This window comes from Rhinolophus ferrumequinum, chromosome 2 (genome assembly GCF_004115265.2).
Source record: "Rhinolophus ferrumequinum isolate MPI-CBG mRhiFer1 chromosome 2, mRhiFer1_v1.p, whole genome shotgun sequence".
In the NCBI taxonomy this organism is placed as follows: Eukaryota; Metazoa; Chordata; class Mammalia; order Chiroptera; family Rhinolophidae; genus Rhinolophus; species Rhinolophus ferrumequinum.
In genome coordinates this window covers 102,855,983-102,874,709 of record NC_046285.1, presented here as the reverse complement: position 1 = coordinate 102,874,709, position 18,727 = coordinate 102,855,983, and the positions used below count along the sequence as shown (strand labels likewise).

Here is an 18,727-nt window from a genome sequence, read left to right as displayed (position 1 = left end):
AACATCAAGGTGACCAGTCAGGAGTGGACCAGGTGAAGCGGGATGGTGCCTTGAACTAAGGTAGTAGCTGTGAAGAGGGTGGGAAATGGGCAGATCCAGGATTGACTTAGAGCATAGAGCCCCATGGTCTGCCGCTGGAAGGGGTTAAACTCAAGTTGGAGGAAAATCATAGATGAGGTAACCAGAGAACAATTAAAGGTTAACTTGTGAGATATTAACGATGAGTATAGGAGGACTCAGGAGAGCAAGGATTCCATGTAAGACTGAAGAGTAGGTGGGTTTGGGATTATTCCCAACTGGGAGGCAACAGGAGCAAAGATGGAAATAAGGGTCATGCCTGTAGCCAGCAGGTACCTGAAGAGTGTGATGGGCAGACTACAGCCGTGTTATGCTGGGCATTCAGAGCCAGAGAGCAGAGTTCATCTGATGCAGTGCCTACAGGGAGCCATGATGGAAGGGATCCAGAGGGTGGAAAATGGGGAAGAGTGAGACGAAGGACAAAGAGTCCAGAGTCCGGGAGCTAAGCTAAGAGGCATTCTATTAATTCGGGGAAGTTGAAATTGAGCACTCCAACATTAAGACAAAAATTGAAATGGTAACATCGAGAGGCCCAGTGCTTTACAACACCGTAATTGAGATTTTGTTTTTACCATTTTTAAGTTGACTATAACCTATTGAAACCAGGAAACTTCAGACACAAGTAAATCAATAAGACCATCTGCTGGTCTGCCAAAAACCCACACGAAATAGAGACAGCAATCATCATCTGTATCCCTACCACTGAGATGCAATGAAACAGTCATTAGGTAGTCAGAAGCCCTAAAATGAAAAGCCAGGCTGCTCGGCCTCCCATGCAGATCAGAATTACCTGTGTGTCTTTGGAAGTAATTTATATATTTCAAAGAAAATCATAAAAACCCAGTTAAAATAAAAGATACAAAATCACAGACAGTGAAAATCCTCCCTAGACTCCAGTTCTCAGCCTTCTTCCCAAAGACACCTGCGCCCAGTTACCAGTTTCCTCTGTATCCTTCCAGAAATTCTCTATGTATTCACACATACGTGTGTGTGTGTGTTTATAGGTGCCTAGTTATATAGCCTAGAAAAACTTAAAATACATTTATGTACTTTCTTAAACACAAGTGGAAAACTACCCATCCACTCCCTTTCATAAATAGCTTTTTCACTTAACCATTATCTCTGGCTCAACGTGAAGCCCTAATACTGGGTTTTGTCGGAGGGTTTGGTCCTTACATCCCTACAGACAACAAAGATTGGCAGCCACAGAAATGCTACTCATCGGTTTCTCTGTCATCCGCTGCACGGAGAGCCTGCTTCTTACAGATCCGAGCATTTTCTCATTTCCTTCTGTTCCCTCTGTCCCCTCTTGGTGTCACACACTGTCCAGGCCACTCCCACAGCCAGTCCTACACCTTCATCTTGTTCTAAATATTGGTCATGTGTTGGCTGCGCCTCCAGGATAGAAAAGGCCATGCCCTGCTGTCTGCCACAGGCCTGCAGGGCCCATCCCCCTTTCTCACTGACTGCCTTCCCCCTGGCCCAATTTCTGCAGCACGTCATATGCATACCTCCATACAAGCCTTGGGATAATATAGATTTCCTAGTTTCATCAAAAATGAGCGTTCCTTTTCTATGTCTGGGTCTCCTTGCTGTTTTCTGAAAAAGGCAGAGAAGGCTTTGTCCTACCATCTTAAAATTAGGTATCTCCACAGAGAATGGATTCAAGAAATCGCTAGTCTTTGCTTCTATCCCCAACAGTTTCAATTCAGTAAGTCTGCAATGGAGACATTGCATTTTCCCATGTCGGCACCCTGGCTACACACCTCCCCCAGTGCAGAGACCATCGTTCGGACCTGAGGCTGAAGAGAGGGGGCTTATCCTTACCAGGCAGATTTGTCTCATTTTTTTTTAGTTTTGAAAACTTTCAAACCAACAGAAAAGTCACAAGACTAACACAGTACACCCACGTACCCTTCACCTAGAGTCCTCAACCATTAACGTTGTCGTGTTGCCGTATGGGTGTGGTCCCTCTCTGTTTTGAACCACTTGAGAATTCATTGTAGATGCCAGGACACTTCACCACGAAGTATTTGAGTGTGTTATCTCCTAAGAACAAGGACTTTCTCCACACCTGTCCTCAGGCAGACTTGCTTATCTACGTAGAGATAGAGAGCCAGGAACAGAGAGGCTGGCCCGACCTGAACTGCTTCCCACATATGGGCCAGAGGCACAGTCACCCTGAATCCAGGAAGTGAAAGCAAGGAGTAGTGAGAGAGCAAGAGAGATGGTAGCAGGTTCTCTGGGGGAACGGGGCCAGGCCACAGGAAGGAAGTGAATGTGTTTAAGCTGGTTGCTACTTTCAGCACAGTAATTCTATCCCCGCCCCTATCCCAAGAAATATGGCCTCAGTGAATGCCACACATTGTATGGAATTGCCTCTGTGGTATTTAGAAAGCAGAATTATGAGATTTACTTTTTAAATGCAGGGAGCCTGAAGACCTTCAAAAAATGATGGTTGGACACCCCGACCCCATGCTTCTGGCCATGGCTCCCAACGGGTGGAGAAAGCACCATCCCTCCCCGTTGCCTTCTATTGTCCTCAGAGACAGGGAGGGAGCAGCTGCTCCCTGTCAGAGATGGGCTCCCAGCCATGCTTGGCCAATAGCCCACCTTGCACCTAATGGTGGCTGGAGTCAGTTTTCCTGTCCTACTATTGATAAATATCAAACAACTGGGAGCTTGTCAGTGAGCCCCCCATTATTGGGAATACATGTTTCTGAGAGATTCTCCACATGTGAACAGGAAGGGCTTCATGGCTTGGCAGCACCCAGAGGGCCCTATGAACATAGCACCTGGTTACGCAATGGCTGGTCCACAGGGGCAGAGGGTCCCCAGCAGATGCCGTCCCTCTCAACTTCTGCCTTTTGAATTTTTAGGTCTCCTAAAACATAAGGAAAGCTATTTTTTTCTGCTCCACTTAATTTTTTTGTCACAAAACTGCTTAAATTATACAAACGATGCAAACCCATTTTCAGTGACAGAGACTCAGAATGTCAACCATCCTTCTCTCTCCTCTGGTGTTCTGTAGGAAGGGATAGTGAGACCAGAGCAAGGTGAGGGGCGTGGTAATTCTCCAAGAGGAAAGAAATGGTTCTAATTGAAAGGCTTATGCGAATGTAAAGTCCATTCTTCTCCTTCCTTTAAAGCCCTGGAGCATGACAGCCACATGCCACTCCAAAACTCCCGTGAACTACATTCTCCTGCAGTGCGAGTGAGAGCGGCTCACAGTGGTGGGGTGTAGAGGGCGGCACAAATCGGAAAAGGAGGAAAAATAAAAATGGATAGAGGCAACAAACAGAAAGAGAAAAACAAGATTTTCATTTTAGTTTAATTGCATTGTGGTCAGAAAACATAATCTGTGTGATTTCAGTTCTTTTAAGGTTGTTGAGGTCTGTTTTATGGTCTGTCTTGGTATATATTCTGTGGACACCCGAAAAGAGTGTGTATTGTGGTGTGGCTAGGGTGGAGTGTTCTATGAATGTCGATAAGGTCCTACTGGTTGATGGTGTTTCTGAGTTCCTCTGTCCTTGCTGATTTTCTCTCTAGTTGTTCTATCAACAGTTGGGATAGGTATGCTGAAGCTTTCAACTGTATTTGTAGGTTTGGGTATTTCTCCTTTCAATTCTATTGGGTTTGGCTTCACATATTTTGCATCTCTGTTGTTTGGTGTGTATATTTAGGATTGCTATGTATTCTTGGTTGGTTTGACCCTTTATCATTATGTAATGTTTCTCTCCAGCCCTGGTATTTTCTTTGCTCTGAAGTCTATTCTATATAATATAGCCACACCAGCTTTCTTTTGATTATTGTTTGTGTGATACATTTTTTCCATTCTTTTACTTTCAACCTACCTATACCATTACAGGAAATGTAAAGTCTTCTGTATTTACCAATATATTTGCTCTTTCTGTGTCCTTTCTCCATGTATGAGGTACTAAAAATCCTTATTTTATTATTTTCTCTTTGTGTATTAACTTCTTTTCACCATGCCTTGGGTGTGAGTCTGCTCTTTTTTTCTTTCACCTAAGAATGTTGTGACTTCCCCTGAATTCATGCTGGAATAGAATTCCCGGTTGGTGGTTCCTTTCCTTCAGTAACTGAAAAATATTGTGCTATGTCCTTCTGCCTCCATGGTTTCTGATGAAAAATCCAGTGTCATTTGAATTATTTTTCCCCTATTGGTAATGTATCATTGCTCTGGATGCTTTTCAAGATTTTTCTCATTTTCAGAAGTTTGATTATGATGGATCTTTGTGTGGTTTTCTTTAGATTTATCCTGTATAGAATTCACTCAGTTTCTTGAATCTTTATAAAATTTGGGAACTTTTCAGCCATTATTCTTTTGAATACCTTTTCAATCTCACGCTCTTTCCCTCTCCTCCTGGTACTCTATGACATAAATGTTAGATCTTTTGTTATAGCCCCACATGTTCCTAAGGCCCTGTTCATTTCTTTTCCAGTCTATGTTCTCTCTGTTGCTCAGATTGAATAATTTCCATTCTTCTGTCCTCAAATTCGCTGCTCCTTTCCTGTGTCCCCTCCATTCTGCTGCTGATGCCACTCGTTAAGATTTTTATTTCAGCTATTGTAATTCTTAGTTCTAAAATTCCCGTTTGGTTCTTATCTGCACCTCCTAAAATAATAGGCTGAGGCTTATTGTTTCTTTGCTGCAACTTCTGTTTAAATTTGTTTCAGTTATGTTTGTGATTGCTTGTTGAAATGTTTTTACGATGACGGCTTTAAAATCCTCAGATAATTCTAACATCTGTGTCATGTCACTGTCGGTGTCTGTCTTTTCTCATTCAGTTTGATCTCATTCAGATTCTTGCTGTGACAAGTGAACTTTGTCATTGGAAGCTAGACTTTGGAGGTCTTATGTCATAAGACTATATCTCATTTAAATCTTGTATTATAACAAGCCTGCTCTGACACCACTCTGGTGAGTGAGGGAGGCACCGTCTCATTACTGCCTAGTGTGACATCAGTCTCCATTGACACCAGGGTGAGGACATTGACATCCTCCTAACCGCTGGGTGGGAATGAGAGTTCAGGCTCCCCACTGGGCCTCCAGTGATAGGTCCCTGGCTGGAACAAGAGTGTGCCTCATTGATGCTTCCCATGTGGTCTCCACTACACTTTGGGTAGTACCTACCTGAGTGGTAGCGTAAGTCCTGCCCCTACACTAGCATTCTTCTAACAGTACCCCAGTGGGGATGGGGAGGGCTCCTTCCTTACTGCTAACTCTGGAGAGAAGTTCAGGTTTTCCGTGTGGTCTCAGTGAGGGAGGCTCATTCTACCTCAACGTGGAGAGAAATCTGCTCTCCTCACCCTGCCTTCCCTGACACCACCTGGGCAGGAGGCTTGAGGTGCTTTGTTATTGCCTGACGAGGGTGGGAGTCCAGGCTCCCTTCTCATCGTCTGCTCTTGGAGTAGGGTTGCAGTTTTTTCTGTGATGTTTGGTTGGAGTAGAGTGGTTCTAGTCTCTAAGATGTCTGTCTTTCTAAGCTGCCTCTTTCCTGGTTAGCTGGCTAGAGAGGGCTGACTTTTCTTGGGACATTTTTGTCTTTACCCATTGATAATTTCCAAATTTCCAGTTTCTCCAGTATCCAGTCTGAGATGTAAGAAGAAAAAAATATATGGGAAATTCACCACATGCTATTCCTTGGGCCCTAAGGTTTCTGGCCAGTCTGCCTCTTCTCTCCACTTTTCATGTTTGTTTTATATATAATGCCCAGGGATTTTTAGTAGTACTTAGTGGGAGGAATAGAGAAAAGTACATCTACTCCATCTTTCCAGAAACTCAAATCAGGAAATTAATTATAAATAAAGACAGGGAAGGGACAAAAGAACAACAGAAAAAGGAGCTTACCATGGCGTTCCCTTGTTTCCCTTTCTTCTCAAAGATCTCTGCTGCTGAGAATCAGTTGTGAGGTACCAAATGAAAGGGTGACTTTCTCTTTTTTCCCTCCTCTGCCCAAACAGAAGTTCAAGCTGAAAACACGTGGCAAAAAACACAAGAAAATGATATGATTTCTATCAATAAATGTTCCTCATTCTCCAGCCCAGTAAATGTCACATTTGGTTATGAAACTGAATTTTGCAAAATAACATTTTTTAAAATATTCCTCCAACTTAGTATCTTTTATAACTATTGACACAGACGAGAGGTTGAAGAATCACATCTCCTTGTCCCCTACACCCTTTCTTCCATACATAAGTAACAGGCTGACTTCCTGGGGGATTGCAATAACTGGGGCTCCCCATTGCCCTTTTAGCTCCCCTGTGACCCATATTAGCAGGGGTGATGTTCTGTTTTGAGAACAAGCATTCACACCACTTCCCTGGATGCTGACAACCCAAGAGTGGCCTGGCTTGGGAAGGAACTGTTACTGTGCTCCACTGGGTTCCCCATCTGATTGAGGAATTTCCGCATGGATTATCTACTATTGGGCAAGTTAGTCTTCAATTTTAGCATTGGATTAATCTCCTGTCAAAAAAAAACTAATCGTGGCCCTCCCAAAGGAGGTGTATTATCATAGCCTCAGAAAGCTGAGCAATGAATGACCGAGCGAGTGAATCTCTTGCTCTTCACTACAACCCATCCAGTTCTTGAGGGAGTACAGGACAGATTGTCTCACACAGCACAGCACGGCCCTAGGAGAGGAAGCTGGCTCCAGTGGAAACTATAGGCAGAAGTTAAAAGGCAAGCAAGTCTGGAGCATTGAGCAGTTGCTTTCTCCGGGGAACCAGGAGCCTCCACAGTACCGTTGCACAGGGCTCCCTAAAACAACATTAGACAAACACAAGTGTTGCAGTGAAAATAGCAAGCTCACCACTGGACTTGAGTGACGCCTTCAAACAGGGTCAACCTGTCAGGTGATTTTTTTCTAAATATTCCTTAGATGTCAAAGTAACTAACCAGTTACTAGTTATTTTGCCAGTTCGTCCCTATCATCATTCCCACTTTACTTCCACTGCTACCCTCACCACCTGCCTCTGATTAAATAATAGTAAAAAAAAAAAAAAAAAAAAAACTCCATATAAATAAAAACAAAAAGAGTTGGGGCGTTTTTCCCTTGAACTATGACCACATCCCTGAAACAGTTTTAAAGGGTTTTTACAAATCATTTCATTGCACCACTTTCTGGAGCAGAAATCCTCTGGAACATTCTGGACGAATGATCAGCCAGTATCCCATGTCAAAAAAGTCATGACTGCTCCAAGAAACCCTATTCATTCTACGCATTCTTCAGTGTTGTTTGGAGATTCTGTTTCTTTTTCTTTGGAAACAAAGAGAGTAATTATTTTTCAGTTTTCCACTTGCTCCTGAAGTTGTCATGACTTTAAAGTTGCCTCTGGCTTGTTCTGTAACTTCGGAAGTTATGGCTCCAGGAATGAGAAGTCCTAAGACAGAAGTATGCACAGATCCTGGGGTGCAGAGAAAATGGTCACGAGGAAAAGGGTATCCAGGGACCATGTCAAATAAGAAGTCAAATCTGAGCTGAGTCCTAGAAGACAAGTAGGAGTTCACTTTGCAGGCAAATAAAGCAAGAAAAGGGATGAACCAATGCAATGTGTTCAGGTACTGAAAGGGGCTCGTTTGGCTGTGCCACAGTTTAGAACCAAGGAGTGATGGGAAATGGTCCTGGGGAGGCAGGTGAAAGCCAGATCTTGCATGGGAGAATTCTGACATTCTATGGAATGGGGCAGAGCTGGGAGTGCAGAGCAGCTACTGGATGGCTCAGTGTGCCCAGAACTTGGATCGTGGGCAACCTAAAAACAAAACAGAAAAAAAAAGGGGGGGGTGGAGAAAGGGAACAATATAGCATCTGCTCCCTGTCTTCTTGTGAACAGAGACAGTTTAGCGAGGTTTGTGCCTCAGATGAAGGCAGGTGGGAGAGGCATCAAACATTGTAAGGTTTAGGATTCCTGGAAGATAGCCCTGGAGTCAAGGCAAGAGCCTCCAAGAGCTGCTGGTCCAAAAGAAAGCAATATGTTGTGTGAAAGAGACCAAGAGGAGAGTCTCTGTGCTTCCGAGATTCAGCCCTTTGCAGTGGAGTCCTGGGGAGCCCTAGGCAAACCTAGCACAGATGCATCCTGGGAGCAGGAGTGCCCACTGATAGTTGGCAGCAGCATAAAGGGTTCTGAGTGCTTCAGCCGCCCAGACATCTTCCGTGCCTCTCTGCAGTCTAGCTCAGTATTTTCTTTAAAAGAAATTTCTTGATGTAACATTGGTGATAATGCTTGTTCTATATTTTATGATATTTCCAGGAGCTCTAGGAAAGGAGGAATGACTTGTTCATCAATATTCTGAGAAACCAACCACCCTGGGCATTCAGGGAATGTTGCCTGGATATCGATGATGGAGTGTGGACTGTGGCCACAGGGTTACAAGCAGGGCAGGACTCATGCAGAGGTGGGGTTGGGAGAAACTCTGCCGCCATGTGGCCCAGCAGTTTTTTCTTAGCCCTGCAACCCATTGCTCTATGGAAGAGAAGTTCATGTGCTCAAGAAAGCACCCAGGTCCTTGCTCCAAACCTTGCCTGCCACTTGAGACTCACCCTGAAGCACAGGTGAACTGAGGTGATGTCAGTACAAGTAGAACGTCGAATCTGATCTAATTCCTTTTTGGAAGACATCCGAATGCCTCAAGGTCTTAGGACTGTCCCTCGTCTGGTCCACACAGCCGCACCAAGGGCGTCACCCGGAACCCAGCAGGGTGACATGTACATAGGACCTTAGAAAGGGTGTCTGAGTGAGGCAGGGGCTCTCAGCCTTTTGCAAAGGAGGTTCTATCACCAAGAGCATCCCGTGTGGCCTGCCCAGAAAGAATTTTATCTTCTCCTTCAAGCATGCCCCTTCAGATTTTTTTTTTACCCCAAATGATGAAAACTTTAAACCGCTTTGGGAGTCTTTAGCTGAGTAAAGCAGGATAAAAACTAACTCTCCTATGTATAATGGTATCACCTTCTGATGGACACGTTTTTAATTCTTCAAATCACCATGACCCTTAGCTTCCAGGAGAGAGTGTGCTCTCTGGGTTTCTCCAAGGTGCTCACACAGGTTCAGGCCTTGGTCCCCTCCCCCCCCACAGCTTCAAACATCTCAAGTCCAGCCTCAGTCTCCCTCCTGACAGACTCAGCCTGATGCCATGTTTATGCCCTAACTTTTTAAGCTAGTCCCCTGCTATTCTTCTCACACTTGGCCTCATGTCACCTGCCACCTGCTGTTCCTCAGACCAAGGTTCCCCACCTCTAGTCATAGTGTTCCCTATCTGGAATATTCTGCCTTGCTCCTTCTCTCCCCGCATCAATCTTCTTCCCTTTTAGACACATTGACGTTCTTCCTCTGTGAAGCCTACTATGGTTCCATGAGGTAGAACTTTCATGGGTTTGACACCCAGCTCTACTCCTTACCAGCTGTGCGACCTGGGGCGATTTGCTCAACCTCTCTGTGCCTCAATTTTTCCATCTGCAAGGTGGGGACTGCAGCACCTATTTCATAGGGTCGTTGTGAGAATTAAATGAGATTGTCTAGTGATGCATGCCACATAGTGCCAGGCTATAATAAATGTGAAATAAATGTTAGGGGTTACTATTTTTGTATGTCCCAAACCACACTGCAATGCTGGCCACTTATTTCTATTAGGAAAAAATGCTAATTTGTGGCCCTTAAATCCTCCTGCCTGCAGCAACTCAAGGCAGTATATATGGTACCATATTATAAGAACATTTATTTGATTGCCTAGCTGAGAGTGTGACATTTCTTTTTAAATCAGTCCTCAGGTGACCTGCTGTGGTATCATGTCAGGAAAGAGGAAGTGGGCCACAGCTGGCACATTTGTAGAGAACCCTAAGAACAAGGGGGCAGATTTGAGGGCCCCTGTTTCAACCTGGAGATGAGGTCCGATTGAGGATACCAGGTCATAAAATAGCATTGATTTCTCACTTTATATAAATGTTGCTTGAAATGGTTGTAACTTGAAAAAAATCACAGTTTTCTGATGAATATAAGCACACATTTTAGAGAGATAAAATTATCTGAGATGGAAATATGACTGGTTTGAAATGTATCAACTATGATGAGTTTCCCTTAAAGAACTACTTCTGGAGAGCAGAAAGGAAGGCATCACCACCACCGAACATGTAGACCTCACTCAGGTCCACTGACCCCTGTCCTCTGTGTGTCAGGGGGCCCAGCCGAGAAGCACTGCCCCCCCCCCAGGAGCTTGGCGTTCATGAGTCTCTCTCTCTCTCTCTCTCTCTCTCTCTCTCTCTCTCTCTCTCTCTCTCTCTCTCTCGATCTCTCACTCTCCCTCTCTCGCTGTCTCTCCCCGCTCTCTCCCTCCCTGCCTCACAGTGGTTTAGTCCTACTGCTGAGCTACAGTCAGACTCTGCTATAATTGCCTTCATTAAAAACCCCTCTATCATTTCAGACAGTCAGACAGAAGGATATATCTGGCATGGTTCCAGTAGAAAACCACACTCGCCTTAGCTGAAATACAAGTGTGGGTATAAATCGCACACACACACACACACACACACACACCAAGCAAACCACGGAGCTTTTGTTTACATTCCCAGGTGTGGTAGAGAGAATACAGTCAGAAAAAAAAACAAAATTAAATACCCACTGCCCCTGACGGTCAGTACCTAAGGAGTCTGGTATGATTTTAACAAGACACTTACGACTTTTTTTTTCACTATCTGTGGGCATGTTTTGCTCAAACACATCATCATGATTCCCCCCCCAATTTTAAATGTTTCCATTTTTCTATTAAATGTGTAGAAACACAATTGTAAAAGGAGTGCCTCCTAGGACAAAAGAACCCAGCTCTTCCAAGAGGCACGCCAAGGTTCTGGAACCTTGTATTCTGGTAGAAGATGTTAGAAATGGGGGTGGGGGTATGTGGTCCCCAGCTGTTGACACTCATGATGGGTAATCCCGTGGGAGATGGGCAGCCTTAGTGACATAGACGCCCGTCTACCACGTACTGTCTCACAGCCATTGTGGTTGTGTCCATGGGAGCCCCCAGTGAGGCTACTGGGCACAAGACGTGGCTTGTCCAGAGGTCCTGGAGTCCCTTAGCTCCATAACAAATTATGGATGTGATGCGGGACAAATTTGAGCATCGGCATTTTTAGAAATAAAAGTCAGAAAGATGGTCAGGAAGAATAGTGGTGTCCAGTGGTGTTCTTAGGGATGGATTTGGGAAACGCAAGGAGGAAATGGAAAGTGAAGTGTCTAGGGAGAAGGAACAGTGATTGCCAAGGCAGGAAGGCAGCTCTAACTAGAGTGAGTGGAGAGCCTAGAGCACCTGGCAACCAGGCCTGGCTGAAAGACAAGGGTTGCATCCTCATTTGTTAGAGGGGGATTGAAGGATTTTGAACAGGGGGTGCCTGGGTCAAGTTTGCACTTTCGATAACCTCCCCAGGTATTGTTTCAAAACAAACCCTCAGTGCTGCAGGTGACGCTGGAGGCAGCTGGATGCCACATTTACAGTCCCTTTTAGAGACAGCAGCTAAGGAAGGTCAAATTTAATACATGAAATATCAGGCGTAAGGAACAAAGAAGAGGCAGGGGTTTCCACGTTTCTAGCTTAGGCATAATGTGGGTGGTAATACCATAAGCCAATGACAGAGAGTGGAAAAAGAAGCCCAAGTGTGAGGGGCTGGGGTGGGATGGGGAGCCTTGGGGAGGAGAACTGGGGAATAGAGAGCAGCTTTGACCGTGTTGGTTTGGAACATCCATTGAGCATCTGGACGGGACTGTCTAGTAGAGAGCCAGAGTTTGATGGGGAGAGCAGAGCTGGATAAATACATTTGGAAGTCCTCAGCCATTGGTGGAAATCAGGATGGTTGCTGAGAGTGAGATTGCTTGAACAAAGATACAAAGAAGGTGAACACAGCACCGGATTATCGTATAAGGAATCGTGTCCCAATACATTCGTGTGTGGTGGACCTTGAGGTTTCGGGGCAGTAGAGGTTATTGACAAGGGGAAGAGACCAGCTTGATGTAAATTCCTTTCTTGGCATAAGGAGTTTTGCCGACTGCAGCACTAAGGGGTTGGACTTGATGATCTCTAGCAGAATTTCTTCCAGGATAAATATGCTACAAGTCTTCTAAGTCCCTTCCCAGTGTTGTAAATCTTATAACTAGCAATGTACTTTGGAGGAAACCCTTGACTTTAGAAAAAGGAGGATTTGCTTGGGATGGAGAATGGAATGTCAGTGCCTTATGGGGATACATGCCAGGCAAACCTCAACTTTCTGATCATGAGGGAAGGACATAAGGAGTTTAAAGACCCATAGAATAGCTAAAGTACTTACACAGAAACATATGTCATGATTTCCACCGTAAGTTATGATATAGATGAGTCAAACTGAGAGAGCTAAATTTAGGATTGTTAAGGGTCTCTACCCCAACGATGTCAGAAGTTTCCGTTTAACTACAGAGAAGGGAAAAGTGCTGATGCAGGTAGTATTTGGTGTCTCCAGAACTAGGATATCCAACACATCTGAATATGAATAGTTGCAAGGACCACAAAGCAACAAGATTGGGATAAAAAACGATGGCAGGGTCCTTGGCCACAATAGGTAAAGTGGTGACACACAGGAGGAAAGGCCAATGTGGCAGGGCTTTGTAAGGATAGAATGCCTGGCATCTGGGAGCCTGTGGTTTGGGGAGTCTCACCACTGTGGCTGTCAAAGGAAAGCCAAGGTGAAGAGGTCAGTGATCCAGAGACTGACAGGAGGTACAGAGCCAGATAATGAAGGCGGAGCAAGTCACAGACCAGGAAACAGGAGAGATCGAGTAAGAGGGGCCAAACCCACAGCAGACTGGCCTAAGAGGTGAAGTGCAGCACCAATGACAGAGCGGGCAGAGACAGAAGGAGTTTCCTACAGGTCAAGGATGAGCTTCACTGAGTTCTCACCACGGAATTGCTTCCATGTGTGAATTGCAAACCACTAGGGTCAACCTGTCTTGGAAGCAGCCTCTGTGCACACTCCTGTGGGCCAGTGTTGGGGTGACAGGTTCTTCTCTGCGTGTCTTATTTGTCTCTACTACACGACACTCTTAGCCTCTCCAACAGCCAGGCTATTTCTCTGCATCTCGATTTAAACCGCATGGCAGCCTAATATCACGGGTTAAGTGCCACCGCGGGTAGGATGTTGGATTATGCTCCCTTAACGCCGCTGTTCTCAAGGGCAATGATTCGTTTAAGTAAGAGGCATTGCCCTGATTTCATTGCTATGAATACAGGGCTTGTGAAAATCAAGCATCTACTTGTGATGCAAAATGCTGTTTGTTGACACGCAAAGTAGACTCTTAGTGGCACTAGAAGGGTGAATGGTGATTTCGTCAACTGTACTTCAGCACCTGAACCACCATAACACATCAACTCAAGTGCTAGCCAAGCAGCTGTGATGTGCTCGGCATTGTACAACAGCCGTGGCGAAAAATAAGTGCCACCTTTGGCTTCTAAGCACTGAAATTATTGATGGCAGGGGAGATGGAGCACTGCAACAGGACCCTAAGAGTCAAGGTCGTACTGATTACACGTGAAGGAGTGGCCTGATTGTCCATAAAGCAAAGGTCAGAGAAAGGAAAACGACAGTGTGAAATAACAAGATACCACTTTATGCCTATCAGTTCAGCATAGATTGAGGAGGGAAGTGTGCTAGTGCCACTGACAAATTCTCAAGAATGTAAGGAAACGAACAGTTTATACACTATGAGACCCAACCTCCGTGGGGGACAATCGTCAAAATTCTTAATAGTCATACTGTGTGACCTTCCCTTACCTAACCCTAATTATCCTCAGTGGTTAAAGGACGAGGACACCAAGAGGTGAGTTCCAGAATGCTCATCATGGCATTTTATAGTCGTGGAAAATTGTAAGCAAATTAAATGGAATCTGGTTAAGGAAATGATGGCCTAACCCGTGACAAATGCTGTGCAATCATTAAAAAATGATGACGTATTCTAACCTTATTGACATAGAAAGACGGAGGGTATGGTATTAAGTGAAAGACCAACTTACAACATTGTATGTAGCATATAGACATTTATATTTCTAGAACTGTGATCATATTTCCGTATTTGTATATAGTCACAGGTATAGAAATGGAAATAAAAAGGTGTTCACCAAAATGTAATAGTGGTTTCCTCTAAGGGTGGTATTATGAGAGCACTATATTTTCTGATTTATAATTTTTCAATATTTTCTGAGTTTTTAAATAATGAGCATGTATTAGTTTCATAATCAGAAAAAGAAAAGGTCTTCAAAAAAGAAAAATAATAGTGGCCAATAGTTCGGTTGCTGTACATGTCAGAAAATCAAAGAAATATGAAGAAATTGAAGAGAACTTTTCAGTAGAGATGACCATTATTCTTAATATCCCCAAAGTAATTTTTTAATTAGGACAGATTCAATTTCTCTATGTATCGTTCTGGCTCTAAGCTCAGTGGGTTATAACCTATATTCCAGTAGAAACAAAATGTTTTCATCCCCAAATAGATAAGGTTATAAACCCATCAAAAGTGATGACTTTGAAAAGCTTCCAGGACCTCAAAAAAGTAAGACAAAGAAAAATGTATAAACCCTATTTAGCTTTTAGGGAAAAAAGAAGCCAAATGACTTCAAAAATACCAGCTCCAAAAATACCAAAAAAGCTTCAACAGGAGAAAATAGAGAGGAGAGGATTGGTGTGTGGATGTCAGAACTCCAGTGTCAAAGAGGTTCTAGAAACTGGTCGTGCGTCACCAATTATATATATCCAAGATCAGTGTGACAGACGCTCATTTCCAAGAGCAGTGGCAAGTTTTTTAATGTCCTAGAAAAATCTCTTTTCAGTGACTAACTGATCATATAGCTATAATGTGAGAGTTTTTAATTCATTTTATCGTCGGAGACCAAAATTTCACATAGGAAAAAGAAGGGAGAGAGCTAGACCTGTAAGAGACCCATCGTGTTCATTCATAGCTAAGATGTGCCTTATACATAAATCGTCTTTTCTTCTCACCCCCAGGAAAAGCACAAAGAAGAAACTACAACAATGGCCAAGTTGACAGAATCCATGAGTGAGTAACTTGAAATTTATTCTTTGCTTTTGGTTTGGAATGGAAAACCACACAATCTTGCAAAAACCACATCCCTTACGAGTATGTGTTTTCCTCTTTCGATAGCTAAAGTCTATTTGACACATATCTACTGTGTTGATGTTACATCATGCGTTGTTCAAAATCCATCTTGCGTGAGTTCAAGTTCTGTGCTGAAATTGTTGCTGAATGTATGGAGCTGAAAATCAAAATGGATTTTATTTGTAGCACTGCATTGGGGATCAAGACCCACAATTATTTCAACTTGATTTTTAGGAGATTTAGTCTAAGTCAGCTGAAGGTTTATGTGTAGATATTGCATAGGCTGGATAATCTAAAGAGAAGAAAGAATGGTTTCATTGTTAAACCTTTCAGGTGTAGTTCGGAAACTTCAGACAGAACTGTTAAAAAACGGAGTGCTAGAGGTATAAATAGCTTGCAATGATTTAGGTTTGGAATAGATGAGTGGTGTAATGCTCTAAGCTCTTAAGCTACATAAACAGGATATACATTTTTAAGAAGTAGAATTAATTAAAATAAATCCTCCAGCAAAATGAGAAATGCAATTTTTTTGGTTGAAGTTTAAATATTAAAGACCAAGTGGATCTGAAATAAACAGACAATGCGGGGTTTATTCCCTTTGAAAATATACATTGTTCCTGGTGATAGATTTCATATCTAAAGTAACAAGGGAAGCTTACAAACACTTCTCGATTATCATTAGGGCCATGCACACCTAATTAAATTTGGCCTACAAAATTCACCATTACTCTTGTCCACATTTATTGGCCCCTGCTTCCCTTCTACTACTCCTCAAATCATGAAACTATTGAAATACAAGTGTTCTTTTGTAGCATCATTGATGAACACTTACCCCAAAGGTCTGCCATCCAGCCCAAGAAAAGATACTGTTAAAAAGTTATTTACATTGCACTTCTTTAATTCCTGATCCAAAACCCCTGCCTAATTTCATTGCCTTACATGCATACTAACTTCACCATGTCAACTCTGCTTCACGGGGAGTAGGAACAACTGCCCTGCCTTACTCACCACCTCCCTTCCATTCTCATTTCTGTACCACCCCTGCCCTTTGTCCGCCCTGCCCTTCTTCCTCCCTCTAGTCTTGCAGACTGAAAAGCGTTCAAAGGACTTGCCACTTGGTTTGAGGAACCTCGGACTGGTTCTCTGTAAGGAAAAGGATCTGAAAGTCACGGGATGTTCTCTCCTCCGACCTGAATGAAATATGTAGTGAGGTTGCCAGTGTCATCACAGAACGGACGAGGCTGTGTCGGCAAAATATGGAGTGGGGCTATGAAGCGTTTGAGGTGTAAATAGCTTGTAATGACTTAGGTTTGGAATAGGTTTGTGGACAACACCAACTAATCCACAGCATGTTAGCAGGCACAGGTCTAATCCCTTAAGTCCAAAGTCACCAGCACAGAAGACCCACAGATTCTCTGAAGGGTAGAAAAAGTCATAGCTTGGAACCTGGCATCACTGTCAACAAATGGAGTCTTTCGTGTATATGCCAATTAAACTGGGTAGTGTCACACATTGGTGATGATGCTAATGGCGTTTAAGAGGAGGCCCTTGTTAGAAATTGATATTCTAGTTTAGTGAGTATTATTTTTTTTTTTTTTACTCATCTAACTGAATTGTAAAACATTAAGAATACCGTAAGAGATCTACTGGTTAATACTGTCGTGGTCGCTCAGGTCGTGAAAGAATTCACAAGGCACAAAGGGGTGAAAGTCAGAAAATTTATTTAAGAAGAAAAACACTGGCAGAGAAGTTGCCAGGGGCAGAATTAGAGTAGACAACTGCGCTGAGTGTGTCTGTTTAGCTGGGGAATTATACTTTTCTAAGCAGGATGTAACTTGCTTCAGCCTGTAGGGGAATCTTCCATTGTGGTCAGCTTTGTCCGTGGAGGTGAAGGAGGGTATGATTAAGCTTGCTGTCACAACCTTTACAGATGTTGTGTAAACTTAATTTGGAGCCAGAAGCCTGCCCCCGAAGCTAAACGGCTGCCCCCTGGGCTCGTTCCTGTTTACCCATACCTGTCTTATCAAATACTTCCCATGAAGGTATCTGAATTTTTTTATCTCTATTGGACCCAAACGCATTTATATAAGAGCCCCTCACTTGGACCACTGATTTGTTGGTTTTAAGTTTCAGCTTGGCCTCTGCCATAATTGTAATGACTTTGATCTATGAATCCACTGGCTTAACAGAATTCTGTCCAAGTTGAATTCCAAACATTTGGGTGGATGAAAGGGCATGGTCATTCTTTTAATTCGCTTTGTCTTTATGAAAAAGATCACATTTCCTTGTTCAATGCACAAGGAAATTTAAAATGTGAGAACAGACCTTGGAATCACACCCAATATTCCAGTTCACTGATCCTTATAAAGATAAAACATATTATAAAATATATAAGACAAGCTATAACTCTTCTAGGTGCTCACTATGAAAGTTAGTCATGCAGTCAATACTAGTAAACATTTCATCAAAGTTAAACCATGAATAGTGTTATATACAATGATACATTTATTCTAATAGGAAATCTACAGGGAAATAAAATACATAATTATGTGGGGAGATTCTATCAGTAGGCTAAGCAATGGATTAATATATAATTACTACATGGTAAATTTGATGGGAACATCAAATCCACGGCCACCAGAGCAAAGAGATATAAACAGAACCATGAATGCCCAGGACACAAGGCACTGGATGGTTTTCCAGAGCCAAAAAACACTGTGCTTCTTACCCTGCCAAGCAAAACCCATCTGGTTCCTAGATCTCTATGCTTAACGAGAACTGAAGAGAGAGTCTTCTCCTATCGCCACAGGGGTCCACCTGTTATCCATGGCTGTGCTGGTACCATGATGGGGATGGGGTATCCTCTTTGACCTCTGGAGCAGGTATGGGGAGTGTTTCTTGCTATCATGTGCCATTAATCAACTTTAGACATTTTCTAAAAGGGCAAGCAAGAGACATAAAAATATTAGCAGGCGTTTAAATGTTTAATTAAAAGCAACCTATTTAATGAATACAAGGTAATATTTCAAAATATTTTTATGTCATATTGTTGAAATGAGGAGGGAGCATGATAAGGAAGGAAAAAGAGAAAGAACAAAAAAACAAAGGAAGAAGAAAGAGACAGCAAAATTACACATGAGCAAACACATAGGAAAAAACTATATCTATATATCTATATTTGTATATATCTATATCTATCTATATCTAGCAATGTATCTATATATCTATATATATATCTATATATATATATCTACATCTACATCTATATACATACACATATACATATATATATATATATATATATATAAATATATACTGAGGGTGCCAAAAAAATGTATATACATTTTAAGAAAGGAAAAACCTGTATTAAAATTATGCTGATGGTAATCACTTTGAGCACCTCTTGTAATTGCAGAAGTCAAACATGACTTATATTCATCTTTTGTTATGGTATATATTGAGTATTACAATTTTAATGCAGTTTTTTTTTCCTTTCTTAAAA

General features: G+C 42.8%; 1 protein-coding gene across 3 annotated transcripts in view; it reads left to right on the top strand.

The window, feature by feature from the left end:
• Positions 1–18,727, top strand: part of KCNJ6 (potassium inwardly rectifying channel subfamily J member 6) — a 235,201-nt gene that overhangs the window by 55,292 nt on the left and 161,182 nt on the right. For all 3 annotated transcript variants that reach the window (XM_033129268.1, XM_033129275.1, XM_033129264.1), the window contains exon 2: positions 15,114–15,165. Coding sequence is in view for 1 of the 3 variants with exons in the window: in XM_033129275.1 (XP_032985166.1) it covers positions 15,141–15,165 (25 nt within the window). In the remaining 2 variants the exon portion in view is untranslated. The remainder of the gene's footprint in view (positions 1–15,113; positions 15,166–18,727) is intronic.